General features: G+C 50.9%; 1 protein-coding gene across 4 annotated transcripts in view; it reads right to left on the minus strand.

Moving 5' to 3' along the window:
* CRMP1 (collapsin response mediator protein 1) overlaps window positions 1–24,856 on the minus strand; it is a 67,254-nt gene that overhangs the window by 8,428 nt on the left and 33,970 nt on the right. For all 4 annotated transcript variants that reach the window (XM_072946468.1, XM_072946477.1, XM_006216366.4 and 1 more), the window contains exons 5-11: window positions 16,412–16,473; window positions 14,427–14,507; window positions 9,422–9,490; window positions 7,424–7,544; window positions 5,027–5,183; window positions 3,383–3,524; window positions 2,525–2,695 (exon numbers count right to left, since the gene is read on the minus strand). In XM_072946468.1, coding sequence (XP_072802569.1) covers window positions 2,525–2,695; window positions 3,383–3,524; window positions 5,027–5,183; window positions 7,424–7,544; window positions 9,422–9,490; window positions 14,427–14,507; window positions 16,412–16,473 — 803 coding nt within the window. The remainder of the gene's footprint in view (window positions 1–2,524; window positions 2,696–3,382; window positions 3,525–5,026; window positions 5,184–7,423; window positions 7,545–9,421; window positions 9,491–14,426; window positions 14,508–16,411; window positions 16,474–24,856) is intronic.

A 24,856-nucleotide genomic window follows, 5' to 3' on the forward strand; every position in this document is an offset into this window, starting at 1 on the left:
CTATGAAATGTACAGAATAAGCAAATCCATAAAGAGACCAGATGCGTGGTTGACAGGCTGGGGGAGGGAGGAGTGGGGAGTAGCTGCTAATGACTACTGCGTTTCTTTCTGAGGGGATGAAAATGGAATGAGTACTGGTGATGGTACAACCTTCTCAATTTTAAAATGGTGAAATTCATGGCATGTGAATTACATCTCAACAAAAGAATGTAAAAACCTAAGTCGTCTATGCCATACAATCCTATATGTTACCTGTGCTGCGACACTTTGAAGCAAATACTTTTCGCACTAAGATATGAAAGAATAAAAGTTGTGTTCTTTTTACAGAAAAGGAGATTTAAATTTTTAATCATGGATCAACCTATAAGAAATGATTTCTTTACAGTTGTTAAAAGGAAAGTAATATTTTTAAACTTAAAAAAAGTGAAACTAACCCCTAAAACTGCACTTCCCAATCCCTGTTCCGCAATACACTCGTTTCCTCACTGTGGGGATGGTACTGCTTTGAACAGAAAAGAATGGAACAGACAAAAACCGGTCGGTCTCATGGCGTCCTGAACTGTCCCTTTCTGGCTAAGAAAATCACTCAAACCTGGCTTGGCACAGAGAGGGGATACGTCCCAAGTGTAACTCACCTGGAACAATCACCTCCCACGTGGGCAACCTCAGGTACCTGACTGATTATTATGGGTTGAAATATGTCCCCCAAAAAGGTCTGTTGAAGGCAACTGTATTTCGAAAGGGATCGTCGCAGACGTCGGTAGTTAAGATGAGGTCACTGGAGCAGAGTGGGCCCTAAGCCCGATGACTGGTGTCCTTATAAGATGGCAAGACACAGGAAGATGGCCAGAGATTGGAATGATGCAACCACAAGCCAAGGAACGTCAAGGATGGCCAATGGCGCCAAAGGGCAGGAGGAAGAGCCCCCGGGGGAGCACGGCCCTGCTGACGCTGATTTCAGGGCCCTGGCCTCCAGAACTGTGAGAAAACACATTCCTGTCGTTTCAGCCCACCAGCCTGTGGTCCTTTGTGACAGAAGCCCCAGGGAATTAACAGGCATCCTCTCTCTGTCCATTTTCTCACTTAGTAATAACAACATACCTAACTGAGCTTATTGTATTAAGTGAGATGAGGCATGGAAAAAGTAAACACAGAGTAACTACAAAGCAAGATTTGACTGGGGTTTGATAATAATCGAAACCCTGGCTCCCAAGTGTGGAACGTGCATGTCCACTGATTATGTACCAAAACAACAGGAGATGGGGGTTCCGTGCGTGCCCAGCTCAGCCTCTCTCCCACCACCCTGTCTCCCTAGCTGGCCAGGAACCCTCTTCCTCCCTGGACCATGACGGCCCTGAGAGCCGAGGGGCAGCTCCAGTGGCTGGACGGCGGTGGTGACGCACGCCCGCTCACCTGCACGGCCTTCTCACGGGACACCTTGCTGACACCACGGGGGAGCAGCGTGCGTCTCCTGTGTTCCCAGACCCCACTCCCTGTGTGCACATCACCGCATCCCTAGTAATTAAAATGGAACCGTGTGCTTCGGGGGTGGTGAGTGTGGAGAAGAGTGTCCATCTTTCTCCGGGGGAGGTGACCTCAGGCTTGATTCCTCCTGAGCTGTTCCCAGGGATGGGGGTGAGGGAAGAAGGCGTGTCACCAGGGAGCCCTGGTGAATTTAAGAATGACGGCTGGTTGATGAGCTGGACAGATCTCTCTGTCCCCATGCCATGGCTCTTGTGGCCAAGTGGTTCTTGTCACAATCTCATGAGGCTTCCTTGTGCCTGGGGTCCTGTCCCCATGCACATGGTCTCGCCCCTCAACAGGGACTGACCTCTGGGCTGGGAAGCGGCACCCATCGTAGGGTGATGCTCTGTGCACACACTCTGCCTCCTGGCCCACGTCCTGCAACAGACTTTGGTGAGTCAGGAACCAGGCCATGGCCTCTGTGTCTTGTGAGTGTATGTGTTAATCTGGTCCTTACACTACTGCTGGCCATGCAGAGCGGGCTGAAGCAAACACGCAGGGAGGGGAAGATGTCTTCTATCTCTGCATCCTTAGAGGTTTGCTGGGTGAGTGAAGAAGTCAAGGGCACGTAAGATACAAAGGGCAGAGGAAACCCACACGCACAGGCTTGAGGCCTGGATCCAGGGAGAGCACACCCTTGGTGTGAGCTCAAACAGTACGAGGCAGTCCACCCTCCTCCTCTGCTGACGGCCAGCAGTTGGCCCCCAGCTGAAGTAGGGGGTTCCTGAGACACCAGACCAAACCCTCTCCAGCTTGATAACTAAACTGGAGAAAGGATCTTGCACCTAATACTTCCCCTCTCTGAGCCTGCTGGCTCACTCCACGGAGTCACGAGCAGAGTCAGCTAGCTGAGAATAAAATACATCACGCATCGGGGGAAGAGCCCCCGAGAGAGGGGGGGGGGAATTAATAAATCGCTTTAACCAGAGGCTTCTAAAATGATCACAAAGCGAGAACCGCTTACCCACGCCAGGAGTGGTGCTGATAAACCAGGACTCACCGACTTGTGACTCTTGGCTGTGATGGTCTTCACCTTGTCAGGGTCCCAGATGACCACGTCAGCGTCCGAGCCCACGGCAATCCGCCCTTTTCTGGGGTACAGGTTAAAGATCTTGGCTGCATTGGTGCTGGTGACAGCAACAAACTGGTTCTCATCCATTTTGCCAGTAGCCTGGAGGCAAGACCCACGGATGAGAAAAGCATCCCCTAACAGGGCCAGAAGGGGCAGACAGGCACAGAGCTCAACCTGCCAACAGAGCCCCGACGAAGAGTCTGGAATTTTCTCCACTCCCTGCTGAAACCAGGCCATCCTGAGAGAGTCCCAGGGGCCTGGCCTCATCAGATCAGATCAGACACGTAATTAACTCCTCAGAGGTGTCTCGATGTTTTCACAACAGCCCCCCCTGGCATCTGGTCAGTTTCACTGGGTCCCCATTTGGTAGAAAATTAAAATTTCCTGTTTCAAGTCAGTGATCAGGGTGTGACCTGGGACTTCCTTATGCAACAGGAATCCTCTGTGCCCACTCTCAACCCCAAACCTGAACACACACACACACACACACACACAGTTTACAAAGTCATCTTTACATGGACTGAAATGTCGTTAAAACAAAACAAAACTGTCCCATCCGTAAAGACTGCAGGATGGTTGTTGTATCTGCAAACGCAGAGGACGTCAAAGGACTCGTGCTGTTTTCTTAAGGGTCACACGTGTGCCCTCCTGGTGCATGCTGCTTCTGCCTCAAAGCAAGAAAGGGAATTTAAGAACCAGAAGTGCATGACACGTGGCTTCAGTGGGCCTGGAGGGCGCTTCTAGGCTGTTCTCGGGGTTGGGAGTGGGGAGATGGTGCCGCCTTACCACTGCCTTGTCCCAGACCACGGTCATCCGCTCCTCTATCCCGTTGACACCCTCGGGGATGAGAGTGAAGTTGTCCTTGCCCACTGCCTTCTGGGCAGTGCTGTAGGGACAGTGTCCGCTGCCCGTGACCTGCAGGTCTCCACTGGCAAAGACAAAACAAGGTGGGATTCAGACCCGAGTTCACATGGTGGAGCAGACCCCAACCTCAGACACCCAATCAGGCTGTAAAACTCAAACCCGAAACGAGACAGGAGGGCAGAGGGCAGGGCACAGCCATCAGCACCAAGATGGGGGAGATTCAGCTCCCAGTGGGCCCTGAGTGTCATTATAGGCTCACTGCAACACAGCAGCTGCTAAGTGGCCTCCCACAGACATCATGACAGACCCCAGGCTGACCACAAAAGGTCAAAAAGTGGGCGGCGGCCCACTTCCTGGGAATCCCCGCCCCTTCCCCAAAGTAGCTGGAATAAGCCTCCCACTTTTAGCATGAGGAGCTACCGCGCCCATAAAAGCTAACAACCCGCCACCCCAGGCCTCTCCCTCTCTCAGCCTCTCTTGCCTTCCGAGGGGCCCACACGCTATGGAGTGCACACCTCTCTGAATAAATCTACCCCCGCTCTCCTGTGGCTCGCTCTTGAATTCTTCCCTGCGCGAAGCCAAGGACCTTCACTTGGTGGGGCACGTCCCAGGGACTCCCCTGGGACCTGGGACATGGCCATCCTCTTGCGCCCCACTGCCCTGCATCACAAAGAGATTCTGGGGACAGGATTTTGGGACATCACGGGCCTTACTTAGTGACACTGGAAGGCCCTTCGGCCTTTGATATCTTGCTGAAGACTGCAAAGAGGCCCGGGCATCAGGAGGAGGTTCTGTGTGACTGTGGGCGCTGGCTGGATGCACACCCCCGCCCCTTCCTGGTTCCTTCTGATTAGAAGCCCCGAATTATCCTCGCCCATCAGGCAAACTCTTACTCATCCCCTGTGTCCAGACCTGATGTCACCTCCTCCATGCAGCCTTCGGAGGGTGCACCTCTGCTTCCAGAGCAGCCTGCACACCTCATCACTGAGCCTTCTCTCGCGGCCCTAAGTGTTCTTCCCTCGCACTGGCCGACAGCAGAGAGGGGTAAAACTGCTGTGCTCCTGCTGTGTGCAGGCAGCAGAGCACAGCCCCGCGGCCACCGTGAACCCCGAATTCCAGGCCTTCTACCTGTGCTGGCTCACACCCAGCTCCGCGGCGGGGGCTGCGCTCGCCCCACGTCGCTGGTGAGTCAACGGAGACAGAGACACCACAGGGTAGGGGACCCGCCAGGGGCACAGCCAACCCGTGTTGAGGGAGGACGAGGGTGTTGATCTCACATTCTTAACTCTGTGTTTCCCAATGTCCCACAGTGCCAGGCACACAGAAGGTGCTTAAATGCTGCAGTATAAATGGGAAAAAACCTAGAAAAGTGACTGGAATGGTAATTGAATGAAACAGACCCTGGGGCCCCTGAAGGCCTGCTGTAAGCAACCTGGAGCTTTGTTCCGAGTTGTCCCAGAGCACCCAGCCCAAGGCCCCCTCACTGAGCCAGCTGCGGCTTCCTGCCCTTCAACCCCCCACCCCACCGGCCCAGCCCCCCCACCCCGCCGGCCCCCGGGCTCTCACCAGGCCAGCAGGGAGGTCAAGTAGTCAGGTGTGGTGGGGTCCGGGCTCAGGGGAGGGGAGGTCACAAAGGCCGCCGCCTTGGCCCAGTTCTTGCTCCAGTAATGGGTGCCATCGGTCCCCAGACTGGCAGCGATGGGCTCGCCAAAAACGAGGGGGCCTTGGGAGACAAACACAAACACTCATAGTTGAGAGCGCTCTCTTGGGAGATGCTGACGCACGGAAATAGAAGATCCCAGAGGCCGGAGAATGAGACGGTCCGTCCTTCCCCCAGCTCCATCACACGCGCCCCAGTGACCCCACACCGCCAGGCACTCAGCACCCCGCTGTCCCGCTCAACGACCTTTTGGGTTATTGATGCTTTTAGCATTTGGAATTGACTTTTATCTCCTCTGACAGACGGTCAGCCGAGGCACAGAGACGTGACTGCTGTCTTAGTCTGGATTCTGCCGGAAGCAGATTTTCAAATGGAAAATTGAGTGTAAGAGTTTTATTTGAGATTCCCAGAAATAATCTGGAGGGAAACTGAGGAAGTGATATAATGCTGGGTGAGAAGCCAAGGAAAGGTGACTTATCACCGAGGCAGCCACGGCCATGGGCGCCTGCACCCTCGCCCCTCCCCCGGCAGCCGCAGAGCCGTCCCAGCCCGGGGCGTGCAGCCAGTAACCCACTGCTGCGGGGCTGCTTCCCGAGCATTCGCTTTCCGAAAGTCCAGCTTGCCTTCCAGGGAGTGAGTCAGATGTGCTTCTGCAAGAATCAAAGCCTTTAGGCAGAGGTGCAGGCTTTCCCAGCATAACAGGGAGGAACACATCTGACCCCTTATTAGCTCTGTTCCCCTGGCTCTAACCCCGTGCTCTGTTTCCTGGGCTCCGTCGTGCTGGTTCGGCACCTCTTGTAAAAGAATCTTGCCCAGAGCCTGAAATACACAGGGGAGCCCCTTCTCAAGCTCTTCCACTCATACAGAGAGAAAAAGCCGCAGAGCAGGGCAGAACGTTTGTCTCGCTGGAGGTTCACAGGCACACCGTGACCGGACCCACGTGATCAGCTGCAAGAACAAAGGATTCTGACACCGAGAGGTCTGCCACACCCCTTCCCCATTCTAGTATAAAATGGGCCTGAATTCTGCCTTGGACGAGACGGTTCTCCAGGACCTTAGTCCCCCATCTTCTTAGTCTGCTGACTTTCTGAATAAAATCATTATTCACTGCCCCAACACCTCGTCTCCCAATTTATCGGCCTGTCGTGCGGCGAGCATTACGAGTCTGGACTCAGTAACAGCAGGAAGCAGCTCTGCAGTAGCGACGAGTCCCGAGCGGACGTGGGCCGGCAGCTCTGTGGCCCGGCCCGCGGCCACCCAGCTGGCGAGCGGGAGGCAGGCTTTGGACACCAGGAGCCTGGCTCTGGAGCCACGCGCCCAACAGCATGCGCAGCGGCCGTGCAGCTCTGCTCGGGGCTGCCGAGACATCAGCCATCAGCCACACGTGGCTCTCGAGCGCGAGAAATACGACCCCCTTCATTCTCAATCTGGTGGTTGCCGGGGACCGCGGGCCTCAGTCAGAAGACCTGGGGATCACACTTGGCGCCTCCCCTAAGTCTCTGGGGAACCGGCTGGTTTGAGCCTTTAAGAGCCGCTCAGCACACCAGCTGCGCCTGCGCCCCACCGTCCTCAGGAGCCCTCGGGACCCGCCAAGGACTCGGCAGGCACTTCACATCTGTGAGTGCCTCAGGTCCGTTTAGAGATGAGACGACGGAAGTTCAGAGAAGTTGAGTAGTGCGCCCAAGTCTTAGGGCTGGCAGGTGACTCCCTGCCCCACCCCCCGATGTCCAGGTCGGGGCTGTCCCCAGACCCTGTGCTCTGGAAAGCACCGTCCTCCTTCCGCACCTGCAGCTGAGACTCTGTGCAGGCCCGAGGGTGGAGCCTGGGTGCAGGCACCAACAAGGGGCCCCAGACGGGGGATCCAGGACGAAGTGCCCAGAAAGGGGAACGGAAAGAGGGCGGGTGGGCTCCAGGCGCCGCTGGGGCCTGCGCACTGTCGCTGGCTTGATGTGAGACCCAAGGAGAACTTGGAACTCTGCACAGATCTTTAAAATACGTGGTCTCACGTGACCCACGAGGAGATAATTACCTTACAAGTAGGGAAACTGAGGCTCAGAACACCACTCACCAAGGTCACACGCGGGCACATGGCACCCCAGGAATCAAACCTAAAACTGACTGCACATCTTGTGTTCCACCCACCACCCTCAGCTCCCTCTTCAGCCTGGCCCACGGGGTTCAGGCTGCTGGCAACGAGCTGGTGTCTCTGCCCTGGGCAGTGGCTCCGACAGCGAACCTGAGCCCTGGACACACCCCTTCCTCACCCCCAGCTCCCACAGGAGCCAGGGCACTGGGCTGTGTACCTTTCTTTCTGGCCAAGGTGATGATGTCGGCCGCGCTCCTGCTCATCACCTTGGTGATGTACACGGGGCAGTTGATCCGGCCCGCGATGGTGATGGCCCGGAACACAGCCTCGGCCTCCAGCTGCGGACACAGCAAATACACGGGTCACGGGAGGGTGGGGTGGGGGACCACCCATCCTGAGTTCCCAGGGCTCTCCCTTATCAGCCTCCTTCAATTTTCCTTAATTAAATGTGGTCAGAGGGAAATCTACTGCATCAGAGGAGGAAAACTGCAGATTTTATTTATTTTTTATTTTGGGGGAAGGAGAGGTAATTAGGTTTTTATTGAGCTATACCCATCCCCTCGGTTTTAAAATTTTTATTATTATTATTTTTTGATGGAGGGACTGGGGATTGAACCCAGGACCTCGTGTGTGCTACGCACGTGCTCTACCACTGAGCTATATTCTCCCCCCAATTAAATGTGGTGGTCAGAGGAAAGTCTACTGCATCCAAGGAGGAAAAGAGTGTAGATTTTTTTAAAGGAAAGAAAAAAATTAGACAAAATGTATTTGGCTGGAGGGTTGGAAGGCAGAATCAAGACACTTGCTTGGAAGTATGCTGCACGTTCTGTTAGAAGGTTGAGAGGAAGGTACAGCTCAGTGGCAGAGCGCGGGCTTAGCGCGCGCAGGGTCCTGGGCTCAACCCCCAGTACCTCCATTTAAAAAAATAAATAATAGATAAATAAATAAAAATAAAATTAAAAACCACCTTGCATGTACTGTCTTTTACAAAAAGAAGGGAGACTGACTAGGCAGAGCGGGCATCAAAAGGCCAGTAAAATGGCCCGCTACTCATAAAACGCCTGAGGTTAGGAACGCGAGCCCGCCCTGCGCGCCCCCTCCACGTGCCACAACCAGGCGAAGCCGCCTGCTGTGGGCTCTGGTCTCAGTCCCCACTAGACCAGCACTTCCCACACAGAAGGACCAGCTAGATGTTGTTTTTAATTTCCAGTCTGGTGGTGCCCCAAACGTGGCCCTGCGGCCGGTGACTGACTCACAGTCACGGGGGTCCGACCACACCCAGCAGGGTCTCCACCCTGTTTACATGCCTGGAGGCTGTGGCAAAGTCCTGGGGCTATAAAGGTTTGTAAACCCCATCTTTGGGTCTGTCCTGGTCTCATCAGGGACCGGGCACCCAGCTTGTGGGCATGGAGCTGGTGTGTGGAGCCCTGGGTAAGTCAGGAGCCCGCCGGGTAAGGCGTCTGTGTGCTCATGTGCTGCGCCCCCGTGTCTGGCACCGGCCGGCCCAGAGCGCAGGTCCGGGGACGCGGCTAATGATCTGACGGGACACCAGGAAATACTGGGCATCCCTCCTGCTCCATGCCCAGTCCGCCTGCCTGCCTGCCTTCTGCGCCCCCGACACACGCGCGCGCACACACACGCACACAAACAGGTGCACGCACACACAGGTACACACACACTACACACACATACACACACTATGCACACACACTACACACATACACAGATGCACACACAGGTGTACACACACAAACACACGTGCACACACACAACACACACACACGCACACAGGTGCACACATGCACTCTGCCACTCCCAGTGGAATTCGTCCCTTGTCAAGTCTTAGAGCACAGTGAACAGGAGGTCTGTGTTGGGGTGGCTGTCTTGATGTCACTGTGCCTGGGACATGTGGCTCCATTTTCCTGTCATCAAATACACAAAGTCCTCAGTAAGGATTCTGCACCCTGACGTGTCCATGGGGACTTGGTGTGAAGTGCCCGGGCCCTGCCTTTCCCGGCTCCCCTGATGGACCTGAATCCTCAGGGCTCCTGAGCCTGAGGGCAGACAGACCCCGAGAGGGCCGCGTGTGCTGGGATGCTCACGTAGGGGGGAAATGGGACAGAGACGGGGGCTCTAGCCGGGCTGTTCCAGCTGGAACAGCACTGGAGTGAGCTCTCAGCAGTGTCACAGTCACACCCGGTGGAGGCGCCTTTACCTCTTCGGGTCTGCTCAGAGCATGGCCCTCAGGACCCGTGATGCCCATCTCTAAGATCCGCTTTTGTTCCTGTAAGACAAGAACAAGTGAGTCAGTGATAACACGAGGTCACAGTGGGACAGGCCGATCCTCCAACCCCGGTTAGATAGATGGGGCAGCCGAGGGGTCTAGGGGCTGGGCGTGTGATCCAGAGCGTCTTTGCTCCCTCCGCGACACCTGCCCACCTTCCCCCTCTGCAACCCTGGAGAGCCACCTCCACACCTGCTCCATTCAACCCCCTGGGACCAGTGAGAGGAAGCAGGGTTATAAGAAATGAGCTTCAAAGACAACCCACCACTCTTCCAATTCCCAAGTCTCTGCTGCAGAGCAAGAGAGAGGGAAGACAGGTGGGACTTGGGTATCACATGGATGCGAAAATCAAACAGCCCTGCACTGGGAGTTCAGCTCCAGAACTGACCATCTCTGCGACTTTGGGCGAGTTGGCCAAACTCTGGGCCTCAATCTTCTCTCTGTCACACTAACAGCAGAGCCCACATGCCAGAATGGCTGTAACGAATCACTGAGGTGGCGGATGTGGGATGCTCACGCGATACCAGGGGGATCGCTAACCGTCAGCCAGCTCTCATCTTCTCGACAGTCGCTTCCTCTTCCTTGCACCTGTCTGTCTAGTAGGAAACCGCTACCTTCAGCTTTTCACATAAATGAAATGGTTCCCTGAGCCCATGGCCTAGATTCAATCTATTCGCTCCAAGGCTCCAAGGGGGTCCCCTCCCCAGGAGAACATTCATGTCTCCAAAATAATCTTTTCACGTTGCCCAGATGTCAGCTGTGTTGCTGCTAATTTTAACTTCTGCCGTTTCGGTAGCATCATTCTTGAACACATCCCTACGAGGAGCCCCAGGCACTATCAGCCGTGAAAAGGAATTGTAATTTCCACTGTGCGTTTATGGTTATGAAGCTTGAGTTTATTCTAAGAACGTAAGCTAGAAACGATTTCAAGATCTAACAGCTGGGGTGGATTTAAGTAAAGAATGGAATCATGTCAGCTATTGAAGACGGTGTTTACAAAGCATTTTTGTAAACTGTTTACAAAAAGATTTATGATATGGAGACAACCCTGTGAAAGACTGTTCAAGTGGCAGTTACTATTTCTGTCAGAAGGAAAAGAAGGAGAAGCATGGAGAGAGGACGAACGATGATACAGTGAGGAAAACCCACAGCACAAAGACTAAAACAGGCTTTGGCGTGAAAGGTGCACTGCCTCACGCCTTCTGAAACTCAACGAAACTGACAGAAATGGTACAAAAGAACCAACAGAAACACAGCTTTGGAAGCTGGGAAGCAGATCACAACAGGAACAGCTTTACTGGAGCTGAGAAAGCTCAATCTTAGGCTGGCAGCCAGGAAGCTACGAGGTCCCTGAACGCTTAAGAACTGGGGGCTCCGAACTCAACCTCCCAGACACTGCTGGTGGGACCCAGGCCGGTACACCCTGGAAAAGTGTGTGGCACTGACTGCGAAAACGGAATATACGCACACCCACAACCCAGGAGTCCCGCTCCCAGGAATTTACTAACGGAGATGCTCGAGGAAGCTCCACACACAACAGTCCCAAATCTGAAACTATCCAAACGTCTGTCAGCTGGAGAATAAGTTGTGACATCACCGACACCACTATGAGAAAGGAAAACACTATTGTTCCATGTAGCAATGGGGATGACTCTCACAGACCTAGGTTTTGTTTTTTTAAATAATTTGCCCTTTATTTTCATTTATTTGGGGGGGTTAATTAGGTCTATTTATTTATTTATTTTTAGTGGAGGTACTGGGGATTGAACCCAGGACCTCGTGCATGCTAAGCACACGCTCTGTCGTTGAGCTATGCCCTCCCCGAGACCTAGTTTTGAACAAAAGAAGCCAGACGTAAAAGAGTGCATATCGTATGGTTCTGGGTTTATGAAGTTCAAAACCAAGCAAACCTAAGGTATGTGTGGAAGGCAGCTTCTAAGAGGCTCCCAGCAAGCCAGCCTTTCCTTGCATATGGGCTGGACCCAGCACCTTGCTTCCAGTGATCAACACGAGGAAAGAGATGGGTGCCATCTCTGAGGTTAGGTTACAAAAAGACTCTCGCGTCCCCTCGCCCACCCTCTCTTGCTCTCTCACTTTGTCCTTTGGAGGGAAGCCAGCTGCCAGCTGCCCACATGGCAGGGGACCAAGGGAGCCACTGCCCAACAGCCAGCGAAGAACAGAAGCTGTCAGTCTGATGGCTTGCAAGGAACTGAATCCAGAAAGCCACCATCTGAGGGAGGCTGGGAAGGAATCCTGCCCTGGTCCAGCCTGACACCTTCACTGCAGCCATGAGAGTCCCTGAGCCCAAAGACCCAGCCGAGCCACACCTGGACCCCCAACCCACAGGCCCATGATGTAGTAAACATGTATCATTTTAAGATGCTACGTTTGGGGGCTAACTTGTTACACAGCCATGGAGAACTAATACAGATTTTGGTGTTCAGAAGTAGGGTGCTACCATAGCAACTTCTTAAAAATGTGGGAATGGCTTTGGCACCAGGCAGTGGAAGGAGGCTGGAAGAATTTCAAGGAGCGTGTTAGAGAAAGCCTAACAGAGCCTGGAATGGACAGTTAGTAGAAATACAGACTTTGAGGACATGGCTAGTGAGAGCTCCAACAGAAATGAGGAGTATGTTGCTGAAAACTGGAGGAAGGGGACCTCTGCTACACAGTAGCAGAAGGCCTAACCACACAGCCATTTGCAGGGATGCGGAAATGGGGAAACACGTCTAATGAACTGGGGGATCAAGCTGAGGGGAGTCACCAGAAGACTGTCAAGACACTGCCTGGTTTCTTCTTGCTGCGCAGAGTAAAATGTGAGAGGGACAGATAATTGAGGGTGTGCCCACAGAGCCTCTCAATCAAAAGTAAAGCCCCCAGGAACCCGAGCATGTACCTCTCGGCTGTCTGAACAGGAAGAAGGGGGCTTATTGGGAAGAAATTTGTGGGTGTCTTTTGTCTCATGGAGTGAACCGCAGTGAGATTCATAGGAGACCCACAAAGGTTTTGGGAGAATTATTTTAGCAAAACACAGGCAGCCTGGACTGAGTGGGGCAAGACACACAAAAAGGAAGGAGGCAGTTGGACTCCACAGTACAGGAAGCAGGCTGAGAAAATGACTCAGCTTCAAGCACGTGCTGCCTTTCATGAAAAGAAAAGATGAAACCGAGAGCCCAGAGGTTGGAGCCAAGAGTCATGGAAAATTACTCTCAGGCTTTAAGTTCTAATCAAGGAACAGCCAACACTTACCCAACTGGATTTCAGAACTGCTATGGGCCAGCGAATTCTGATGCCTTCCATTTCCCCTTTTCAATAGGAATGGCAACACCGTCATTGTTGTGTGTTGAATGTTGGGGGTGAGGAGGGACAGGTAACTTTCTTCTTTACTTTCACAGACCTACAGATTACAGGAACTACACCCAAGAAGCCTCATCCAGACCTAGACCTGACTTAGATGACTCCAGACTTTGATGCTGTAATGAGATGAGAGTTTGGAGGACTTTGGAAGGGGATGAATGTGTTTTGCATGTGAGAGGGTCACCAATCATTGGCAGCCAGAGGACAGACTGGCAGATAACTTCTGACCTGGCTCCCAGGGACCCTCACTTCCAGCATTCACACCCTTGTGAACCCCATCTTTTGGGGTGTGGGTTGGATTTAGTGTCCTGTTACAAGGACCAGAATATTGCTGCATAATAGAACTGAGGCACTGTTCTTTTTTACTTGGAATTTGAAATAATTTCAACCTGACAGGAAAACTGCAAGAACACAAATAATAGGAAGTAAAGACAAGAGCTAACCTAACGGCGAAGCTTCAGAGAGCAGGCACTTACCCGTCGTGCTGCAGTTCCACTGGGCTTTGGAGCCAGATGGAAGTGCATTAACACCCTGGCTCTGCTGCCCCGTGTAACAGCGAGCGAGTTGCTAATGTCTGAGCCTCAGTTTCCCTGTCTATAAAATAAGGATATTATACACACACACACACACACACACACATACATACATACATCTATTCCTTAGCATCGCGCCTGGCATTAATTACTTTCACTGGAAGCACCCACATCCTCTGTGTGCCTGAACTTGATGTGTGGCATATGATGTACCGAAGCCCCCACACTGGGGTGCCCCCGGGAAACCCACCCTCTTGACCTCCTCCTCTGCTTCCTCCATCTATTCAGTGAGTCCTGTAAATTGTGCCCCTTTCCCGTCACATTCTCACCTCTCCGCTCCTTTCTTCATTTCCTAGGAGAATTACTAGAGTAAAACCTAGCTGGTCAACCTGACCTCATTCTGTTCTCATTAAATTCTCCACCCTCTGGTCAGAATGATCGAAATGCGTTCATGTCTCACTCTCTCTGAAACTTCTGCATGGCCACAGCCTGTTACATGTTGGACACTGAACTTCACACACTTAATCCTCACAAGGCTGCAAGGCAGGTGCTTCCACATGAGGAATAGGAGCCTTCACGGGGTGGAGTTCCTTGCCCGGTGTCAGATGGAGGAGGCTGGGCTGGAACACCTGCTCCAAGCCTGAATTCTATCCATTATCCCTGCTCCCAAGCCGTGTAGGACGATGAGCAGCACCAGCTTTCATGTGAGTTGCCTCTGGCATCCCCAAGATGTGCAAAAACCATCTTCACTCAGGTCTTTATTTGTCCCTCATGCAAATCCTCCAAAGGTTACAGGGCAGTTGTTAGCCCCATTGTATTGGTGAGAAAACTGAGATTCAACAGACAATGTGGCCTGCCAAAGACCACACTGCAGACAGTGTGTGCATGACCCACATGTCGAGAGTCTCCCATGGCATCCAGTTCTTGGCTTGACCCTTCCTTGCCTAATCACTAGGCTGAACCATGCCTCCACCCCCTTTTCTCATACCCTTTACAACAAGGAGAAGCAGATCGAGCTGGAAGGAATGGAAACTCACACCACTCACCTGAGCTATCAAATCTCCATTTTCTGCGTGGACCAAGATCACAGCTCCCAGCCCCTTAAGGAAGGTGAAGGCTTCGTAGAGCTAAGGAGGGATAAACAGGGATTGGGGTGAGATAAAAATATCACAGCAGGAGCATTTGCAAAGACCATTTTTCTGCTCCCACGCGGTCATCCACCTGCCAGGTGCTCCATTCCTATCAATGGACTGTGCTGCTCAACAGGTAACCTTGGAAAGGATCTTCCCGTGCCCCCGACATCCTCCAGTTCCAAAAGCAGAAGGCTGCAGGTGGGGCACAACTGAGCAAAGACACACATGGCATGATCACACCCCGCATCTCAGTGCCTATTTGTGCCTTTGGCTTTCTCTGTGGTTTTGTTTCGTTGGAACACCTGTAGTTGCTGATGGTGACAACTGCTGCTAAGAAACTGTTTACAGTTTTATTGAAATTATGTAACTAAACCTGCTAAGCCTGTACCGTGGCCACCACATACCATAGGAGATGTATACATCTTTACAAGATTTCCAACCCATATCGTTTTGTAGACCAACTAGAGTTAGGGGGACGAAGTTCACTAACAATGCTAATACTCAGATAACACATACCCTGCCCAGTGCCTTCTTCTCACCCGCAAAGTACCCGCAATTGGGTATTTCTGTCTGATGAGGACCAAAGCCTCATGCTCCCTCCTCAGAGATTCCTGAATCTCAACCTCCTCCTCCTTGCAGACAAGACAACACCCTCGCCCGGGATATGTACTTTCAGATGTAGACAGCAGGGGGCGGAGGCGCCCAGAGGCATGAAGCACTTTTGAGGACCTACACCCAAAGTCTGCTCAAGTCACCTATAACCAGGGCTTCAGCGAAACACACAATTAGAATGAAACAGGGGAAAATGTCAATTCTGCCAAAGACACATGCTGTTTTTCCCCATGAAACTGAACAAACCTTCAGCCTTTTGGATGCCTCTGATGATTGCATCAAAGGTTTCCAGGGCATCCAGGGGTAAGTTACATGCTGCAACTCCAGGTGTCTGTTTTGAAAGGCAAGACATGGAATGCTTCCCCCACTGCACATCAGACCCCTTGGTGATCATGAAAAGCAGCTATGAACACTTGCATGGCACCAGCTGTGTGCCAGGCACTGCCCTAGACCTTTACTTGTATTAAATCATTTAATCCTCTGACAACTTCTCTGAGGCAGGTGCTATTATGAACCTAAAGCACAGAGAGGTTAGCCAGGCTACACAGTGAACCAGGGTTTGCTGCCAAGCAGTCTGGCTCCAGAATCCATGCCCTTTGCTGCTGCACTGTCCCACCTTTGTAACAAGCGGAGGGCAGAGCAATGATAACAAAACCAAACCAGGAGTTCTAGTGACGTGAGAAGGCCAGGTGGCTGATAAACTGGAACTCCCGACACCTGTTCCCCTGAGATCACCATCTTCCTTGGTTCTCCTCATCCACATAACAACTGTCTGCAGTTGGCAGGGCCAGAGGTGATCACCTTGTATAGATGACAAAACTGAGAAAGGAAGGGACTTGTGATTGGCCGGAGGGACAGCCAGGGCTCTCCTCCAGGGCAGAGCTAAGGAAACAGTCCCCAAATTCACATGAGCCCCAGAGCTCCGCAGAGCTTTTCAGAAGTACAATTCTTGAGCCCTACCTCCAAGCATCTGTGATGGAATCTAAGGGTCTGTGTTTTTAGTGAGCTGTTTAGATGAGGCTGAGGATGAGCTGAGTTTGGGAACCACCATGCAGAGGACCATCTGCTTCACGCCCCCTCTAATGGCCAGAAAGGAATGCAGGTCCAGGAAGGGGTGATGACTGACACAGGTCACGAGGCAGCTGAGGGTCAGAACTAGGACTGGAACCCAGAGATCTCCCTGTCCTGCTCCGACACCTCCCCTGCCCTGTGCTGCCTTGCCTACAAAGCTGGACCATTCCTGCCCAGATGATGGGTGAGGGGAACGGGGCTATGCAAGGACCTACCTGGCTATCAGACATCTGGTAGAGATCCTTATAGGCCATGTAGACTTGGAAGGAATTGACGCCTGTTTCAAGATAAAAGAGAGTAGAAAAATGCAATTAAGAAAAAAGAACATGCCTTTCCAGTAAATTGACAATCACAGTACAAATTGGTAACAACCAAGACAGAAGGGCATCATCAGAATTCACAGTGGGGGCACCCAAGCCAACCTGGGGGCGTGGGTGAGGGTCCAAGGAGGGCTCGAGGAAGGTCACGTGTAAGCTGAGTCTGAAAGGGAAGGAAGAGGAAGGGGTGGAGGGGAGGGGGAGGAGGGGGAAGGGAACTACCCGCGCTGAGAGGGAGGGATGTGCGTGGCATGGACATTAAGGAAGATGAAAAGACAGCAGGTGTACAGCTACTGGGAAGTGCTTTGTGGCTGAAGCCAAAGGAACATGTGCTTTTTAAAAAATCCCTTATATTTTTTATTATGATGAAATACACAAAGTTCACCATCATACCTATTTTAAAGCATACAGTTCAGAGGCATTCATTGCCCATTGCACAGCCATCACTACTGTCTAGTAGAACATATGCTTTTAAAGCAAAGGAATAACAGACTTTTTTGTCTCAGAAGGACTGTTCTGGAAGGTGGCTGGGTGTGCAGAAATGGAGATAAGTTGGAGGATGCTAAAGACAAAAGCGACAGGTGGTCAGAGGCCCTGAGCGTGCAGGGAGCTCCAGGGATGGGGAGGGATGAGGATGTGAAAAGGTTGAAATGACAGGACTCATTGTGCAGCCAGAGGGGAGCAGGGGAGGTGGGGGGAGGGCTGCTCCCTAATATGACTTCAAGTGGCTTGAGGACAGGGACCACATCTCATATATTATTTCACCTTGCATGTTCACAGCAGGTGCTTTGCAATTAATGTTTGTTGATGGAATCAGGAATCGTTTGGGTAAGAAAAAGAAAAAATTAAGGCAAAAGTACTAAACGGGACTGAGACTACTTTTATACTAAATAATAGTGAACACCAGCCCAAAATTGCTTCTTGTCTAGAAAACCTTGGCACCAAATATTTCTTTTCCCAAAATATTAGGGAAAATTAAAAGAAAAAATAATATTCCAAGATTACCATTAAAGTATCAGCCTCTATGTACTCAAGCATACTTATATACAAAAAAACCTCAGTGTATACAGACAGAAGAAGTATCAACGAGTGAACAGGTAAAACCATAGTGAGAGGAAAATTCATAGCCTTACACGCTTCATTAATTTTTCAAGGGGAAGGGAAGCATGTATCAGCTGAGTAAGCTTCTACAATAAGAATTTTTAAAAGAAGAAAATGGAAATTTATCAGAAGTTAAAAGTAAACAATACAAATGAAAGCAGAAATAATGAAATGGCAGATTGATAAATATGCCTTAGAACTGGCCCTTCTGGGTGGGTGGGTGGATGGGGTAAAGCTATCTCAGATTAGAAGCTTATCAAAATTATGAAAAAGTTGACTTGTTATAAATGGAAAACTTCTGTAAGTTAATTCTTAAAAACTCAAAAAGCAAGCAACCAACATGGTAAACAAATCTGAAATAAATTTAACAAAGGTTTTTTTAAAAAAAAACCCAAAAACCTCTTATTTAAAAAATACTAGATGCAATGGAGCCCATGAGGGGTCTGCTGGGGGGGTCTCTGTTTGGGGCAAAGTTTTTCCATTTCTTACCTGGGGAGAGTAATCTCATAATTCCTAAAGCCACATTTTTCACTTGTGTAATTTTCTGTATCTGTCTGATTTTGTATTTAAAAGATTAAAATAAAAGCAAAGAAGCAAAAAAGGCACACAGAATCTTTAGACAAATTTTTTTAAATGGCTAACAAATAAAAAGAACAAGATTAAGTCTTATTTGTAATCAAATGATTCAGATGAAAACCTCAGTATGGTACCAAATTTTAGAGTATGTTGCTCAGTGCTAGTGAATGTGCATTAAAATGAGTCCCTCTTATGCAGCAAGTGACAGTGAAAACTGGCACAGCCAATTTGCACCTGCTTGGAAAACCAATTAAGCATTTAAGCATTCACTATCAAGAGTTGTACATGCTTCCACGTCCTTGGCCTGATAATTCTACTACTGACAGTAGAGCCTTGGGAAATACAATAGATCCTGATGCTCACAAAACCTCCCAAATTCATAAAAGCCATCATCACAGTGTTTCTACAAGGAGGCTGCATGGAATGCCAATTCTAAAGGATTGTGCTGAACGCCCATCGGGTTGCCAGCCCACTCCTAGTACCCCCCAGTTCTCAGAACTTCCTTACATCAGCTAGCAAATGCCATCTTCCCCATCCATCCAGTAACCTCGGAAACAGCCACGTTCAGACCACGTGGCCACAGATCACAGATGGTTAGTCTAGGGCTGGGCGCCTAACAGATGCTAAGCTGAGCCAGGAGGAGGGACCGAGTCCAAGTGATACCAAAGGACACCTGACTAATCTATGAAGCAGATGTCCACCCAGCCCCAGACAAAGCGTGGGCTGCTGCATTCCACCATGGGAGAGTGAGAATGCAGGTCAAGGGGGAAGGGAGGGCAGAGCTGGCTGAAAGAGGGAAGTAGGGCTGAGCACAGGGGACCCCCTGGCATGGGGTCCTTGGACACACGCCTCTACCACTAAAGCAAATCTGCATTATTTGCCAGACTCTGGGGTGAGTCTCTTGTTTGTAATCAAAATAGGGATGTTGATATCTGTATTGGTGAAGGAAAACTGGATTCATCAGCAACCAACACTTTTCTTGACTCCAGGGCTTCTTGCAGATTTTAACATGATAATGCGCGTTAAGAATATTCAAGAAGGGACTAAACAGGAAGCTTTTGCAAAGTTATTAGACCCCATAAGCCCTTCTTCATGGAATATTTATTTTCCCACTCATCAAATATTTACTGAGAACTTAACGTGCGAGCACCGTTATGTAATAGGGAAGAACCAATCTGACTCCATGTTAGCTCTGTTCCCCTGGCTCTAACCCTGTGCTCAGTCTCCTGGGCTCTGTCGTGCTGGTTTGGCACCTTTTGTAAAAGAATCTTGCCCAGAGCCTGAAATACACAGGAGAGCTCCTTCTCAAGGCTCTGATCTTTAAAGGTGTAACACTTTCCCACTCATGGAGATAAAAAGTCACAGAACAGAGAACACTTGTCTTGTTGGAGGTTTACAGAAACATCGTGACCTGACCCACGTGGACAGCTGCAAGAACAAAGGATTCTGACACCAAGAAGTTTGCACCAACCAACCACAACCCCTCTCCTTTTTAGTATAAAAGGAGCCTGAATTCTGACTTGGGGGAGACGGTTCTCCAGGACGTTAGTTTCCCATCTTCTCAGTCGGCTGGCTATCTGAAAAAAGTCATTATTCCTTGTCCCAACACCTCATCTCCTGATTTACTGGCCTATCATGCAGCGAGCAGAAAGAATTTGGACTCGGTAACAATTCTAGAAGCTAGAGATAAAGCTGTGAAGAAGGTGGGGTGGATCCCCGTCTACATTCTAGTGGGAATGAGCAACGAACAAACAAAAAATAAGAAAACTTCCCAGAGAAACAGGAGGCAGTAAGAAGTTAAGCAGGGGTAAATATTTTTAGTTTCACAAAACTTTTGCAGCAACTCCCACCAAGAGCCAGAGTCTCTTTCCCCTCTCCCTGAACGTGGGCTGGTCTCGAGACTGGCTCCAGTCAGCAGAACAAAGCAAAAGTGTCAGCGGACACTTCCAAGCCTGGGCCTCGGGGTGCCTGCAGCTCCAGCCTCCCCCTCGTGGGGCCAGCAGGGAGAAGCAGCCCACGAGAGCTGCTGGGAAGGGGCGGTGGATAGAGCTGCCCCAGCTGGGGCCCAAGGCACGAGAGCCTCGGTGTGGCCCGCAGAGCCGCCCAGCTGAGCCCACACCAGAGTGCCCATCCAATGTAGGGAGCAAATGAGGAACCGCTGATTTCTCTCAGTTGTGGTAAAACACACCTTATGTAAAATTGGCCATCTTAGCCATTTGTAAGTGTACAGTGCATTTGAGAGAGGTGATTAGACAGGTGTACTGACCCTGGCTAGCTATCCACAAGGGGAGAAATTGCCAGGCTGGTGAAAAACAGGACATTTTGTTTCATCCTGCAGCTGGCTACTTGGTTCCAAGGACACAGCCAAAAAATAAGACATTTTATGTCCCATAACTGCTGCATTGATCCCAAGGACATATCCCGGTATCTCTTTCTTTGTTCTTTCTCCCACCAAAGTTTCTCTTTTAGGGCTGAGCTCCACGGGAGGAAGGAGCCAGTAACAGAAGGTGACTGACACCACCACAGTGAAGACAACGTTGGCAGAGGCTTCCAGTAAAAGATCCCGGGGCCAGATCAGGGGCTGAAGCTGTCTCAACGGCTACCTGGCCGACGGCTCCCCTACTCAAGTGTTCTCTTTCTTTCTTTCTTTCTTTCATTTTTCTTCCTCCCTCTGATCAGTAAAGCAGCTTTCCTTCCACTCTGTCCCTCTGCCTCTATTGAGAATTCTTTCTCAGTCGGCAGCCAAGGACCAACACGTCTAGGGGCGGTCGAGGGGCAGGGGTTTGCCCTCACGTCTGGCAGGCTTTCCAGTTTGGGGTCCCTCCATCTGCGAACACAGTGGCATTAAATGCGTTCACACTGTGGGGTTTCCATGTCCAGAACTCTTCATCTTGGCAAAACTGAAGCTCTGTCCCCAGAAACATTAACTCCCCATTCCCCCTCCCCCAGCCCCGGCACCCACCCTTCCACTCTCTCTCTGTGAACTGGACGGCTCTAGGCACCTCATATGAATGCAGTCCAGCATTTGTCTTTTGTGACTGGCTTATTTTCACATGACATAATGTCCTCCAGGTTCATCTACACCGCAGCCTGTGTCAGAAATCCCTTCCTTTCCAAGGCTGAGTAACATTCCATTGTACAGATGGACCATGTTTGTTTATTCTGTGATGCATATTTGGGTTGTTTCCTTCTTTTGACTCAAAAATTAACTCCAAGCTCAGACTGGGGGTCTCACACCTGGTACCAAAGCTCTGACACTATGGATGAGGGGCCACCGGGTGAGCTGCAGAGAGGTCAGCTTGGTGACTTGCCCAGTGTCACACGGTCAAGATGGCAGCCCGACTGCTGGGATCTTTCTACAACCTGCTGCTTCCTGCAAGGCCCCTGACAAGTCGTTTCACTGTGCACCTGTGTGAGCGAGAGAACAGCAAAGCTTCCCGGTCCCAGAAGACAAAACCAAGTCAGAGACAGACCAGCCCAGGACTCGCCCGCCTGGTGCACGTCAGTGGAGCCAGCCGAGCTCACTCCCACCAGGCGGTGCTCCTGGAAGCCATCACTGCACCAGCAAACATGGGCATCTTTACAAAGACGCTCCCCTACAACAAGTTAGAAATAGCAAACAGTGGGAAACAGCCTGTTGTAAGTGCTGGGATGAACCCCAAGATCCCCCGTCAGGAAGGAAGGACTTCTCCCCAGCTCCCTCCTCCCGCAGCTGGGAGAGAGGCCAGCGGATAGCCCACAGCCATATGAGTCACCTTCCATGAAGAGAGCCACCCAACTCAAGGTCACGCCTCTTCCCAGAGGGGCCACACCCAACGCCTGGTCCCCGCAGGGTGTGAAGTCCCTGTCCCCTTGCCCTTCCTCAGAATAAACCTGAAGGTCACCCAGGTTTCAGAGCGCCCTGCAGCCAATCCCACTGCCTTTGTCTCGCTCATAAGGGTTGATTCTGAGGCAGAATAATGGTGCCCTAAAGATGTCCATGCCCTGAATCCCCAGGACCTGTGAATACGTCCCTCCCAGGCAAAGAGGCTCTGCAGGTAGAATTAGGTTAAGGACCCTGAGATGGGAGATCACCCTGGATTATGTGGGTGGGATCAATGTAACCACCAGGATCAGAGATGTGATGACAGAAGCAGAAGCTGGAATATGAAAACAGATATATGTATGTACAAGCATGACTGGGACACTGTGCTGTACGCCGGAAACTGACACATTATAACTGACTGTACATCAATTTAATATATATATAAAGCAGAGGCTGGAATGACGTGGGGCCGCGGGCCAAGGAATGCGGGCAGCCTGCGCCCTGGAGCCTCTAGAAGAAACGTGTCCTGCCGACACCTTGATTTTAGCCTATGAGATTCATTTCAGATTCCTGACGTCCAGAATGGTCATCTGCATGGTTTTAAACCATCCCCTGGTGGGTTTATTACAGTAACAATAGGACGCTGATACACACTCACTCCCTGCAGGCCAAGCTCTGCCTCAGAATTTGTTCCCTGGGAGCCCTGACAACACAATTTTTTAAAGTTCACCAATAGGAGACAGATCAACTCAGTATCTCCTTAAAAACTGAAAATTCTGGAGGTCTTATGAGAAACGAGATTCGTAATCGATACTGAGCAGGACCCTGTGGGAGCCTTCCTGGCACAAATCTCCCCTTGTTCCCTGTTTCTTGTTTGTAGGAAATAGGCTTCATTCGGGCTCCTTGACCTTCCCTGAGTTCCAAAGGGCAGATTCAAACAGCTGCTAACCAGGGAAGGGAGGGAAGGCAGAAACGGGGCGGAACGACCAAGACACCATAGTGCAGCCTTGGGGCAAGGTCCTGGTTACCAAAGCTGTCGTCTCAGGATCATACCCCTGCCCCTCCTTCAAATAGAAACCAACTGCTCTTAGAAACCAGTCAAGTCTCAGGAGTCAAAGAGAAGAAACAAGATTGGTTGGAACCTGCGAAGCCCAAGAGGGCAGAGGATTTGACTTCCAGGGGACCTTGAGCCTCGTTACACGGTCAGTGTGATGCATGCTAAGTGACACCCCACCAGCGCCATGACAGTTGACAATCGCCATGACAACAACCGGAAAAGCCCACATACGAGGCCAGAAAAGAAAGGCGATTGGCTCCAGCACACCCAGAACGAGGACATGACGGCGGAAACCTCCCATAGAAGTCCACGTGGCCCGACCCGGGCCGGAGCTGCGTCTACCGGCAGCCTGGGCTGACAGCTCCTCCTGCGAGCGCCTCTCTTTCCTTCTCCGGCTTGAGCGCCTTTCCTTCCTTTCCCTCTTCTGAGCAATGAAACGGCTCTTCACTTCATCCCTCTGCTCCTGCTGCTCAGATTCCTTCACAGCTCGTGGCAAGGACCCACCCTTTGGGGGGCTTCCTAATTTAGGGGACCCTCTGTCTGACACAGGAAGAGGGCAGGGCACAGCCACTCCAGGACGGCCACAGTAGTTAACATCAAAATGGTGAAAGACTCAACCCCCAGGAGGCCTGAGGCTCAAGATGAAGAGATTTATTTAACTTCTAGCAGATCTTGAGCTTCATTCTACGCCCCCTTGTAATACATTAACATGGTGAATAACACGCCCCCAGGCGCCATGGCAGTCCCAGGGCTAGCAACCAAAGGTCAAAGGGTGGGAAATGGCCAACTTCCCGGGAATCCCAGCCCCTTCCCCTTAGACTGGTCCTTCCACTTATTAGCATATGAAGCCACCAAGCGCGTAAAAACCAGCAACACGATGCCTCGCGGCCGCCGCTCTCTCCCTCTTGGGAGACGGCCCGCACTCTGTCTGTGGAGTGTGTACCTACTTTCATCTGAGCACCCAACCCCCACACCTCGTGGCCTTTCTCTTGCCTTTCAACGTATCTCTCTGTGTAAACCTACCTTCACTCAACTGTGGCTCGCTCTTGAATACTTTCCTGCGCAAAGCCAAGGACCCACACTTGGCGGGCATGTCCCAGGGGCTCAACCGAAGCCTGGGACACGGCCCTGCTCACGCCCCACATCTGTTTTCCTGCATCACATCCACTAACATACTGACGTGAAATAATAACAAATTAATAGCTTGTAATACAGAATCCTGACCACAGGCCAGCAGTGTTCTATAAGCATTTTACATGTATCTACTCATTTGACCTGTGAAACAACCTTTTTTATTATCTTCATTTTCCAGTTGGGAAAACGGAGGCACAGAGAGGTTGAGTGAATGGCCCAAGGTCACACAGCTGCTACGTGGAGGGAGTCTGATTGTCTATGACATTTTATTGAGTAAGAAAAAGGCATACTGCAGCGTATTATGTGTATTATAATTTCATTTACGTAAAACTTAGGAATACCTGAGTGCGTATACAGAATATGTATATACATATTCCAAGTGTTTATATATGCATGTACAAAGTGGAAAAATGCCTGGAAATACAGACACCAATGAATCACTGTTTAGTGTAAACACTTCCATATTGTTTTAATAAACAGGTACTAATTCTGAAACTTACACCAATAAAAAGCATTTTACAATGCTAGTTAGACTCTCAAAACCCAGGAGTGCACATAAAAACTTCCCCAAGTCTTCCCCTGGTAAGTTTCTAGCCAAGGGAAGAAAACAGCTCGATGCAATGAACATGACCCACAAAGCCCCACCCAGAGGAGACAGGGCTGCGGGGCT

Source organism: Vicugna pacos, chromosome 2 (genome assembly GCF_048564905.1).
Source record: "Vicugna pacos chromosome 2, VicPac4, whole genome shotgun sequence".
NCBI classification, from domain to species: domain Eukaryota; kingdom Metazoa; phylum Chordata; class Mammalia; order Artiodactyla; family Camelidae; genus Vicugna; species Vicugna pacos.